Below are 12207 nucleotides of genomic sequence, written 5' to 3' on the forward strand. Positions count from 1 at the left end.
GACCCGGGTGGCGTGGGTGACGCAGCGAGGGCCGGCGCCGGCCACTGCGGCCATTGGGGCGCGACGGCGGACGGCGGCTGAAGCGGCCAGTGGTGGTGTAGAGGACCGGTCGGCGCTGCGGGTGCCGAATACCACGGCAGGGCGGCTGGCCAGGTCGCGGCGGCCGGCGGCAAGGGCGGCGGCGGCCCGTAGGTGCCGGCTAGGTATAGTTGTATCCCCTGGACGACGGTGACGAGATCGTTGAGGACCCCGGTGATCTCCTCCGGAGTGTAGGCGGCGGTCGGTGGTGCGGTGGAGGGCGCCGTCATCTGGGTGGTGGCGGCGCCGGAGGATGCGACCAGCGGCGCGGTGGAGAAGGCCAGCGGCGTGGTGGTGACGGTCGGCAGCGGAAGCGACGGGATGGGCGGCGGCGAAGACATGATCGAAACTGAGCTACCTGATACCAAGGTGTTAGGAGCTAGGTTCTGCCGGTTCTAGGGCGGAGATTGTAGGGAAAAGATGGAGGAAGACGAGGACGAGGGCGCGGCGGCCGGCGGCTGGGTGCCGTCCTTGCGTGGTGGAGAAAAGGCGACGGCGGCGCAAGAGGCGGCTAGGGTTAGGTCTCCCGGCTCCCTAAGGGAAGCCGAGCAAATAATGATTGCTTCTTGCTTGATTAGATTGATACATCTCCTCTCCTTATATAAAGAGGTTTACTTGACTCCTAAGCAAACGACCCTAATAACGATAAGATAATTGGGCTAAACCCCTAATAACAATAAGATAACTTGAGCCACAACCCACTGGGCTAAGCCCCTAATATGCCGGTCATAACACAACTTTAGGTTAATACAAAATTCTTCCGCTAACCACACAAGATACTGCTCCTGTCTTGTTATTCTTATAAAAGATAATTTTTTTCTGGATCACCCATTCAAAACAAACATGTGTTGTTATTTGACAGGATTGGTATTACCTTTCCAAAACACTGGCGGAGCGCGAGGCTTTTGCTTATGCAGCAAAAACTGGGTTGGACATTGTAACTATATGCCCATCATTGGTAATTGGACCCTTGATGCAGTCTACAATAAATTCAAGCAGTAAAATTCTCCTTAACTATTTGAAAGGTGGGTGTGTTATGTTGTTATGTCTGTCTTCTCTTTGCTTTCATTATACTATAAAAATTATGGACATCAAAAAGGATCTCTGCACTCGGTTGCACATTTTCCAACTGAAAAAAAGGATACTACTTATTTATTTGAATTGTTTGAATTGTTACCACATGTGTCACATGGTAAAAAAAGATACTAAATTGCAAAAAATAACTGCATATCATTAAAATAAAGCTGTTCACCATCCCTCAAAAAAAATGAAGCTGTTCACCAAACTAGTTTAGGATTATAATTCTGTTTCTGTATTACTAAAACACTTATCTTTTTGCAGGAGAACATGATACTGTAGAAAATAAAAGCAGGGATATAGTGGATGTTCGTGATGTTGCTGATGCTATTCTTCTGGCGTATGAGAATCCAGAGATGTCCGGACGGTACATATGTAATGCACCTGCAATAAAAGTCTGTGATATGGTTAACATACTGAAGACCTTGTATCCAACCTACACATATCCCAAAAGGTAAGCGCCTTCCTCAGCAGGCAACTTTTTTTACCTTACCAGCGCTATGGCTATTTTAGTTCTACATATCATGAGTTAGTTGGCACTGCCTAAGAAGGAAGGATAAATAACCTTCAGTTCACTTCGAAAAGGTACTAGAAGAATTCAACATCCATTTGTCTTTCCTGATATTACTAATTGTAGAATTCAAGTACTTGAACGGGGATTGACAAATTGACTAAAGCCTAATAGAGATTCACATTCCTAGAATTGTATCCATGCCAGTGAGCATGTAGTTTGTGATATGGACTTTAAAATTTTAATGAACCAATGTTGTTTCACCATATCACCAAATGCTGCTCGATGTGTGTCCTTCACCCCTGCTTTTCCATGCTTAGCTTGGATGAAACTTATTTTTCTCTCCAAATTTCTATGTAGCTTTACGGAAGTGGAAGGAAATCTTGTTTATAGTTCAGAGAAACTTCAGAAGCTAGGGTGGACCTTCAGGCCTGTAGAGAAGACCCTGGGGGACAGCGTCAAATCCTACCGAGCATCTGGACTCCTGAACTGAGCATGCAACTGGGACAAGCTTGGTTGTTGATCCTTGCAAATTATTTCTGAATCATGTAAACAGAGAAACAAAATAAGTTGGTGACACAATCATCAAGGGAATAATGTTACCATAAAAATAATTAAATAAATAAACATTATGCAAGCCTTTCTTTTGCGGAGTCTTGAGGTATTTCGAGTAAAATAGCTGCAATGTTCTGGTGCTTCTCTGAGTGACTTGCTGTGTCGTATAAGATTGCTGAACTTGCTTAACTAGGACTATACTGACCATTTTTAAAGACCTGTATGTATCAACTGTTGGTGTACAAAATTCGGCACGGTATGAGCCGGACATCCTCAGTTCGACGAGTACATCTTCCCAGAAAGCATAACTAGAAAATGTGCAGGCGGCCCATGTTTCCCCAATGTCTCAGTTTGTCGGGGTCAATGAAACTCTAAAAGTATGTAGAGAGTGGGAGCTACAGAACTGTTAATATGAAAATCGATTCCATTCATCAACTGATCACTAAATTAAACTGAAAACAGGAGCGACGATGAAGCAGCTCTCTGCAAATTGGAAGGATAGTGATTGAACTATCTTAACATTACAAATCAAAAGGACACTGTACAGTTGAAGTTAAAATATTATGTTTGCCTATTATCCAGGGAACTGAACTTATTATGTTTTAACTGATTCTTCTTTCTCCACATCATAGATAGCTCAACAGGTTCACTGTTCATGTTTAACCTGCATAAGAAATGAGGATGTGAAGACAGATTTCTTTCAGAAACAACTGATGGTAGCTTTCCTTTGAAAAAAGAAAAACTCATGGTAGCTTTGACAGAAGTATATAGCGAATGCATCAAGATTGAATACATGTGTGAAACTTCAACAATGGCATTAAACAAAGACCTAATGATCTTACAATGTCAACTTACAATCTTTAGCACTTGGTCAACGGCAACCTATAAAACTGTCTATTAAGTAGTATTAATCAATAATGTTTAGTATTTGGACTCTACCAGTTCACTTCACACTGGGGGCATATCTTGATACAGGAACCTGCAAGTGTTGGCGCCTACTGGCTTCATCAGATGCAGAGGTGCAGTCCTCATGGTCGGCGACCTTATGTGAATTAAATGAACCATAGCAGAAACTGATGTCACGCACGTCGAGGGAAGCGACCATTAAGGTAAACGATGAATTTTAGTCCCCAGATAAGCACCGTTGGCAACGGCACTGGAAGCCAAATCCTTCAGTGAGAATCTTCTGCCTGGCGTTCACATCCATGCTTGTATCAATGTAGCAGATGCGCAGCTCTTCACCTATGACAGATGCAAAAGAGCAGCATTAAGATATTGGTACCCATCAGTGTTTTTGCTTTAACTGTTGTCAAGAGAACAAAGGCTACATAGGTACTGCTACACCTATCTATACCTTCGTCAATATCACGAAGGGTCGTCAATTTAGCGTCTGCGTTTTCAAGCCAAACTATGTGAGTATTTGGATCTGCAAGTTGACAGGAAAAGAATATGAATATTTGGATTTGAATTTGAAAAGAAAGGGAAGTGATACCCAAGCAAGTAGAAAAATCGCTGCTTATAGGATGGAATTACATCCATTGTTGTGTGTCACCATTATACTAGCAATCTTCTTTCTAATGCATCAATTGGAAGATAATTTATCTTGTTTCGAATGTAAAACAATATAGGTATTTCATCATCGAGTGCAATGAAAGCAAACAAATACTCCATCCGATCCAAAATAAGTGTCGCAGTTTTAAACTAAGGTTAGTTCAAAACTGCGACACTTATTATGGATCGGAGGTAGTAGTACATTAGTGATTAGTGGATATAACTTGGAGTTGCATAGTACTGAAATAATACTGAAAACTCAGACAGCACAATCAACACTTCATATGCCACAACAGACAACAACAAATTCTACGTCACAAGGAAATGCAGCAGTTAAATCCTTGCTTTCAAATAAGAACTTTAGAAGTCATATCCTTGCTTTCAAATAAAAACTTCAGAAGTCATAATGAGAGCCATTATGGTAAATATTAATATCCCCTTTTCCCGTTAACAGGAGCATGTGAAGAGCCATACCGCAGTCATGGTTGTAGAACGAGGGGAGCATATATACAGCATTGCCAACTGATGCATCACATGTTACCGACGCTACTGCTGAGGATAGAAGATCCTCATATGAACTTGCAACCAATTCAATACGGAATGCATTTACACGTATTCTTGCAAGTACATTGATGTACCATTGTTTGGTCAAAACTAATACTGTCAAAGAAACTCCAGGAAAACCAAATGATAGAGAGGGTGAAATAAGATATAAAAGGATACAAGTTGTGAGTTCTTCCTGAAACCCTGCCTTCCTAAAAGTGGACTTCAACAATTCAAACTCCTCTTCCATCTATTATATTCCAATTATATCCATGTCAGGACCAACCGTACAACAACATAGGGAAAGAAACATGTGAATGCTATGACATTCTTTTTTCTGCGATGATAATAGTTACAGCTGTGAAGATGGACATATGAAGCATAAGAAAAAATCAACTCCATTCTCAGTAAAAAAAACTAGCTCGACAGCTCGCAAAAAAGGGCTACCTCAATAAGTGTACCCTGGTGCAATTGGGCTGGCTGAAGAATGTCAAGACAATCTGCACCAACATCTCCTGATATAACCATGCAAGCTAGCCGCTTGACCATGTATGGGTACTTGAGACCACGTGAACTTCAGAGCACACAAGAATAAAGACAGATAAGCCAGGATGCTACACTGACAATCGAATGTCAAGCAAAACGGCAATATCGTAACAATAACAAAACGAATATAACTGACAACGTTATTAGAGAGAAGTCAGGAGATGCACATCAACATCAAGATGAAATGTAGTAACAAACATACCTACAGTGGTCATCTAACAAAGACCAATCCGCCTTCTTTTCAATGCCATGGAATCCCTAAACAGGATGAAACCACACATCTTAGCCGCTAAAAGAGACAGTAATTTTGCTCTTCCGAAAGAAGCGGAATTAGCAATGGTATCTTTTATCCGTCTGACAGTCGAAGAAGCATCATAAAATAAAGTTAAGCGGTCATGGCATATCTCAATCTCTTTATTCAGAATAATGTGAAGACTAAAGTCATTGCTCACAGAAGAACAAGGTAGCATAGACTGTCCTTACTGGAACTGTACAAACCACTAAAACCTACTGAATCTGCAGGAGGAACAGTGCAAAGGCATCCTCACCTCGGCATGCTCCCGACACGCGTCGCTGCAGAAGTAGCAGTCCCCTCTGGAGTCGCCGCCCTTCCCCGCTTTCCTCCTGAGGCAGCGGTAGCACACCTGAGGAGACCAATCCGATATAGTTCGCTCCATTCGTAGCCAATATGAAGCAAGTGGGGGCGCGCTCACCTCGTGGAAGAGAGAGCGGGACGGATGGGTGACGAGAGGCTGCGCCGAGTGGAGGACCTCGCCGTTGGCGATGGGGCGGGTAGCGAAGACTCCACGGCCGGCTGAGTCCGTCAAGGCGACGCGAACCGGCGGTGGGCCGCGAGCAGCGGCAACCGCCGCCGCGGTGGAGAGGAGGCGGCGGCGGACGAGGGACATTTGGGAATGCAGAGAAGAGATCACACCCGTTGATCTGGTTGTATCTGCCAACTGAGCTTCATCAACGGTAATTGGGCCGACTATCAGTCGTCTCATAAAAATCATCTCGTTTTTTCTCAACCCAATACATACGCACATCTACTCATCCCTATAAAAAACATACGCACGTACATCTATCTCTATATAAAGTATAAACGCATATACATACATCATATCCCTATGAGCATCTTCGAGAAAACGGCCTGGTATGACAAAGTGGCCACGTACACATTTGTGATCAACGAGAACGTCTCCTCCCATTAAACGCACAACACCGAAAGGCCTGAAATAAATGCAGGAAAATGCGAGTACCAGTGTAAGCATTTGGACCAAAAAGATTAGTTTAAGTGGTCTCCTCGTAGCATTGATATTTTTCATTGGCAACTTTTTCTGCTTGAAAAACACTATAAAGTCTATTTTTTGTCAAAGGTAACATTTTTAACACCAAGAATATGATCACCTTTTGATTAGATTATTTGCAAGGTCCCAACATGTCCTAGTTTTCTATATCATAACCATCCTTTAGAATATTTTACAATAAGACATGTGTGAGGTTTCATTTTTTTTAGTGAAATCAACAATGTATAAATCATCTCTACGCGCACACCGATGAAAACCATATATTATTATCTCGACAAAAAACTTGACAATCTACTTTAGTAAATAGAACATTAAAACCAAAGTCGGCAAGTTTATATACAAAAAGTAGACTGTATCCAAGAGATTCGACAATGTAACATTTTTGAGTGAGCTATCATGTGATATGCCCACCTTACCAAGGCCATGCACGTTGTACTTGGAGTTGTCTCTAAAAGTCACATACTTGCGTGGACGATCATTGTTAGCAAGCTCACGGAACATGTCTTTGTCGCCGGCCATGTGATCGGTGCAACCACAACCAAGAATCCATTCCTTTCCACCGAACATATAATCTCTACGAACATTCACCATGAGACTAAGATTTCTCAATATCTTTTCATACTCCTTATCATCATCGTCAATGCTCTTATCACAATAACAATGTTCACCAATGTCATCATCTTCTTGATCACGTAAATCATTATTCTCATTAGTTGCATGAACATGACATTTTTCAAGAGAATGAATATGAATAGCTTTGGTGATAATATTAGCAAGGGTGGTAGGATTTTCTCTAACAAGAATAAGATCTCTAAGTACAAAAAAGTACTTATCAAAGTTGGGATCATCGGGCTTGATGATCTTACGGAAAACGGTAATCTTGTGTAGATTCTCATCGAATCTCTTAAGAGAATAATTTGGATGTCGTTTTTCTAAGTCATTCTACAAAGTATAAGCACATACAAGTTTTTTCATACTATGAAGAGCACGATTAGGAAGACCTCTAACAAAAAGATTTACGGTTCTCAAATTACAAAGCATGTTAGGTTCTTTAGGGGTTGGGTGCAAGGGATCAATGGAGGGTTCATAAGGACGATGAATATACTCACTCAAGTTGCAATCATCAAATATATTAAGCATCTCATCTTTCGAAAAGTTAAAGCACTTGAAGGAAATATGCCCTAGAGGCAATAATAAAGTTGTTATTTATATTTCCTTATATCATGATAAATGTTTATTATTCATGCTAGAATTTTATTAACCGGAAACTTAGTACATGTGTGGATACATAGACAAACAAAGTGTCCCTAGTGTGCCTCTACTTGGCTAGCTCGTTAATCAACGATGGTTAAGTTTCCTAGCCATAGACATGTGTTGTCATTTGATGAACAAGATCACATCATTAGAGAATGATGTGATGGGCAAGACCCATCCGTTAGCTTAGGATAATGATCGTTTAGTTTTTCTGCTATTGCTTTCTTCATGACTTGTACATGTTCCTCAGACTATGAGATTATGCAACTCCCGAATACCGGAGGAACACCTTGTGTGCTATCAAACGTCACAACGTAACTGGGTGATTATAAAGATGCTCTATAGGTGTCTCCGATGGTGTTTGTCGAGTTGGCATAGATCGAGATTAGGACTTGTCACTCCGTGTATCAGAGAGGTATCTCTGGGCCCTCTCGGTAATGCACATTACTATGATCCTTGCAAGCAATGTGACTAATGAGTTAGTCACATGACCATGCATTATAGATGAGTAAAGGGACTTGCCGGTAACGAGATTGAACTAGGTATAATGATACCGACGATCCAATCTCGGGCAAGTAACATACCGATGACAAAGGGAACAATGTATGTTGTTATGCGGTTTGACCGATAAAGATCTTCGTAGAATATGTAGGAGACAATATGAGCATCCAGGTTCCACTATTGGTTATTGACCGGAGATGTGTCTCAGTCATGTCTACATAGTTCTCGAACCCGTAGGGTCTGCACGCTTAACACTCGATGACGATTTGTATTATGAGTTTCGTGTTTTGATGAACTGAAGTTTGTTCGAAGTCCCGGATGAGATCACGGATATGACGAGGAGTCTCAAAATGGTCGAGACATAAAGATTCATATATTGGAAGGCTACATTCGGACACCAGAATGGTTCGGGTCATTTCAGATAAGTTTCGGAGTACTGGGGGTTACCGGAACCCCCCCCCCCCGGGAGGTTAATGGGCACCATGGGCCTTAGTGGAGAAGAGAGAGGGCCGGCCAGGAGGTGGCGCGCACCCCCCTTGCCAGTCCGAATTGGACAAGGGGTGGGGGCGGCGCCCCCTCCTTCCTTCTCTCCTCTTCCTCCTTCCCTTCTTCTCCTACTTGGAATAGGAAAGGGGGGGACCGTATCCTACTTGGAACGGGAGTCCAAGTAGGACTCCCCCCATGGCGCGCCCCTAGGGTCGGCCACCTCTCCTCCCCCCTTTATATACGTGGGAGGGGGTACCCCAAAGGCACACCAAGTCTTCTCTTAGCCGTGTGCGGTGCCCCTCTCCGCAGTTACACACCTCAGTCATATCGCCGTAGTGCTTAGGCGAAGCCTTGCGCCGGTAAATTCGTCATCACCGTTGCCACGCCATCGTGCTGACGGAACTCTCCCTCGGCCTCAACTGGATCAAGAGATCGAGGGACGTCATCGAGCTGAATGTGTGCTGAACGTGGAGGTGCCGTACGTTCGGTGCTTGGATCAGTTGGATCGTGAAGACGTTCGACTACATCAACCGCGTTATTAAACGCTTCTGCTTTCGGTCTATGAGGGTACGTGGACACACTCTCCCCCCTTGTTGCTATTCTTCTCCTAGTTAGGTATTGCGTGATCGTATAATTTTTTTTGAAATACTGCGTTCCCCAACTACACTCTCCATTAAGAATAGGAACTCTACACCTAAGACTTCTCAAAGTAGATAAAACCATCTTTCTCTGAGGTGGTAAAGCCAAAGCACTGGAGATCAAAACTATGATACCACTTGTCGGATCGAAAGGGTATGCATAGAGGGGGGTGAATAAACACTAGCAATGCCCGATTGAAAGTGCATTATATCAACTAGAGGGGGGTGAATAGGCGATTTTTATGAATTCTTCACTGAGGAATTTGCAGGTGAGGAAATTCCTTAGCGAAGAACTACTAGCAGTGGAATAAGTACTCAAAAGTAAACACAATAGAACACAAGCATAGTCATCATGATGAAATGAAGACAAGCACAGAGTACAGAAAGTGTAAGCACAGGATAACACAAGATGAAGACAAACAGACTGAAGAAATTGACCTGAGGAATTTGAGTAAGTCTTCAGTCAAAGTCTTCAAACACAGATATGAACAAACAACAAGCACTCAACATAGTTATGAGAAAATGAAAGAGTTGAGGAAATAGAACCAGTGAGCTTGGTGAAGACAATGATTTGGTAGACCAGTTCCAACTGTTGTCTCAGTTGTACATCTGGTTAGGGCGGCTAGGTATTTAAACCTGAGGACACACAATCCCGGACACCCAGTTCTGAACACGCAGTCCAGAACACTCAGTCCTCACCGTATTCCCCTTGAGCTAAGATCACACAGACCTCGCCCAATCACTCATGGTAAGTCTTCGGGTGACTTCCGAACCTTCACAAACTTGGTCACTTGGCGATCCACAATTCCTCTTGGATTCTCTAGACCTTGACGCCCAACCGTCTGGAAGAAGCACAGTCTTCAAAGGTAACAAGCGTCGGATCCACGTAGGATCAATCTCTTCAGTGATGCTCAATCACTTGGGGTTTGTAGGTGTTTGGGTTTGGGTTTTCCTCACTTGATGATTTTCACTCAAAGTCCTCGGAGGATGGGATGCTCTCAAATGACAAGTGTCAGTTTCTCTCGGAGCAGCCAACCAGCTAGTGATTGTAGGGGGCGGCTATTTATAGCCTAGGGAACAGCCCGATATGATAAGACATAAATGCCCTTCAATGATATGACCGTTAGGTGGGTAGATATTTTGGGACAGCTGGCACAAGGCACATAAACGGTTGGAAATTTGAGTATCAAATTCCTCAGGGCTATCATGTTCCTCACTGTGTAGGCAATCCGCACTGGTGAATTCCTAACTCCTCAGTCAGAACAAATTCCTCAAAGACCAGAAGAACTTCATCTCTATCACTAAAGAATATGACTGAACTGTATGAGATTTCCAATGGCTTCACTCGAAGGGATTGGTAGGTGTAGGATTTTGAGTTGAGCATCACATGGAAATTTTTCCTTAGTATTTCCTCGACCCCCTTTAACAGTACGGTGTTTCTACGACTCAAGAAAGAGAAATGAAACTATAAAAACAAAAGTCTTCATGCTTCATGTTCCTCGAATAAATACCAAGTCTTCATGATTGCACCAATTTCTTCACTTTCAAAATCTTCAAAAAGCCTTCAGAAATCCAAAGTCTTCAGTCGAAGAACCTCATTTTTAGGGGTCGAATTTCTCTGTAAATATCAAACTCCTCATAGACTTATAGACCTGTGTACACTCACAAACACATTAGTCCCTTAACCTATAAGTCTTCAATACACCAAAATCACTAAGGGGCACTAGATGCACTTACAATCTCCCCCTTTTTGGTGATTGATGACAATATAGGTTAAGTTTTCAACGGGGATAAACATATGAAGTGTAAATACTAATATTGAGCAATTTGATTGCATGATATAGAAGACCTCCCCCTGAAGACGTGCATGATGAGGAATTTGCTTTTGAAGCATTGCGCACTTGAAGAGTAGAATCATGGAGATCCCCCCTATATCTTGTAATTCATACACGCATTCGACATATCATAATGAAGAATTTGGAATGCATGATGAAATATGGTGACTGATGTAATTCATCATGCGTGCATTAACATATATGAGGAATAAGCATGCAGAAAAACACATCAAAAGTATCAGAGCACCATCGGGTTTAAGTTTACAACTCGATCCAATAAAGTTTCAGAAGAACGAGAGTTGTAACTTAGCAAAAAAAAAACGCCCATATAGACAGACCCGCTTGAAGACTAACTCAAAATTCTCCCCCTTTGTCATCGAATGACCAAAAGGATTGAAAATGAGGACTAACGCCCTTGAAGAATATCAAGTTGATGAAGGAGCGCCAGCGTTGTTGGGGTCGTTTGTTGTTGAAGGGCCTGCTGCAGTGTCGTCCAAGTCTTCATGCTCATCGGTGTCGCACGATGAAGAATAGGAGCTGGACACCAAAGGAGGAACCTTGACCTTCTTGTATTTCTTCAGTGGAGGTGCAGACCAGTCAAAATCTTCCTTGAGACTCGTTGCCTTGAGATCTTCATCACCATACAGATGTGACAGAATGGCCCAGGTGCGACCGAAGACTTCATGGAGGTAGTAATGGTTTTTTTTCACTGCATTGTGTGTGGCAGTCATGTTATGAAGAAATGAACCGAACTGACGCTTAACCCATTTATGGTTTCGATCCACCTTCTAGTGAAGACTAAGCAGAAGCTCACGGTCAGTCATCACACGAGGATCAGTCACTTGAGGAGTAGACTTGGGTGCATTTGCAGCAGAGTCATGTGTGGCAGAGTCATCATTGGTGGAATAAGATGCAGCTTTGCGAAACTGACCATCTAATGGACGAATGCCTTCATCAATGACAGCAAGAGCCTTGCCCTTTTCATCAGTTGAAGTAAAAGTCTGCTTGAGGACTTCAATCGGGGGCAAGTAGCTGAGGTGATTCTAAAAATCAGCCTTATAGTTGAGTGAAGACCTTGTCCTGAGGAATCTCATAATCCAAGGTGCATAAGGTTTCAGCTCAAACGGAGAAAGTGCAGCATTTGCGAGAGTCCTCATGAAGAAATCGTGATAGTTGATAGGAATGCTATGTATGATGTTGAATAGCAGATTCTTCATGATGCCAACTATTTCCTCATCAGATGAGTCGTGGCCTTTGATGGGACTCATTGTCCTCGTCAGAATGCGATAGACAGTCCGAGGCACATATAGTAATTCCTTCACGAG

General features: G+C 42.8%; 2 protein-coding genes across 5 annotated transcripts in view; one reads left to right on the forward strand and one right to left on the reverse strand.

Annotated features, from left to right (window-relative positions):
- Positions 1-2326, forward strand: part of LOC119330495 (cinnamoyl-CoA reductase 2-like) — a 12613-nt gene extending 10287 nt beyond the window's left edge. The window contains exons 4-6 of the mRNA XM_037603604.1: positions 941-1103; positions 1420-1609; positions 2027-2326. Of these exons, the coding sequence (XP_037459501.1) occupies positions 941-1103; positions 1420-1609; positions 2027-2159 (486 nt within the window). The 3' untranslated portion in view covers positions 2160-2326. The remainder of the gene's footprint in view (positions 1-940; positions 1104-1419; positions 1610-2026) is intronic.
- On the reverse strand, positions 2124-5812 carry LOC119330496 (histone-lysine N-methyltransferase ATXR4-like). 4 transcript variants are annotated; one of them, XR_005160130.1, is made up of 9 exons: positions 5575-5812; positions 5410-5505; positions 5064-5119; positions 4763-4889; positions 4496-4565; positions 4247-4432; positions 3576-3647; positions 3161-3463; positions 2124-2205 (listed from the first exon to the last, which is right to left on the reverse strand). XR_005160130.1 is itself a non-coding variant. In XM_037603605.1 (8 exons), the coding sequence occupies exons 1-8, from the start codon at positions 5767-5769 to the stop codon at positions 3345-3347; spliced, it is 921 nt and encodes a 306-aa protein (XP_037459502.1). In that variant the 5' UTR covers positions 5770-5812; the 3' UTR covers positions 2990-3344. The 4 variants fall into 4 exon arrangements, 1 of the variants encoding a protein (XP_037459502.1); XR_005160131.1 differs by lacking the exon at positions 2124-2205 and adding an exon at positions 2706-2885 and having other exon boundaries at positions 4247-4426; XR_005160129.1 differs by lacking the exon at positions 2124-2205 and adding an exon at positions 2706-2885.
- Between the last annotated feature and the right edge of the window lie 6395 nt (positions 5813-12207).

Source organism: Triticum dicoccoides, chromosome 7A (genome assembly GCF_002162155.2).
Source record: "Triticum dicoccoides isolate Atlit2015 ecotype Zavitan chromosome 7A, WEW_v2.0, whole genome shotgun sequence".
Classification (NCBI taxonomy): Eukaryota; Viridiplantae; Streptophyta; class Magnoliopsida; order Poales; family Poaceae; genus Triticum; species Triticum dicoccoides.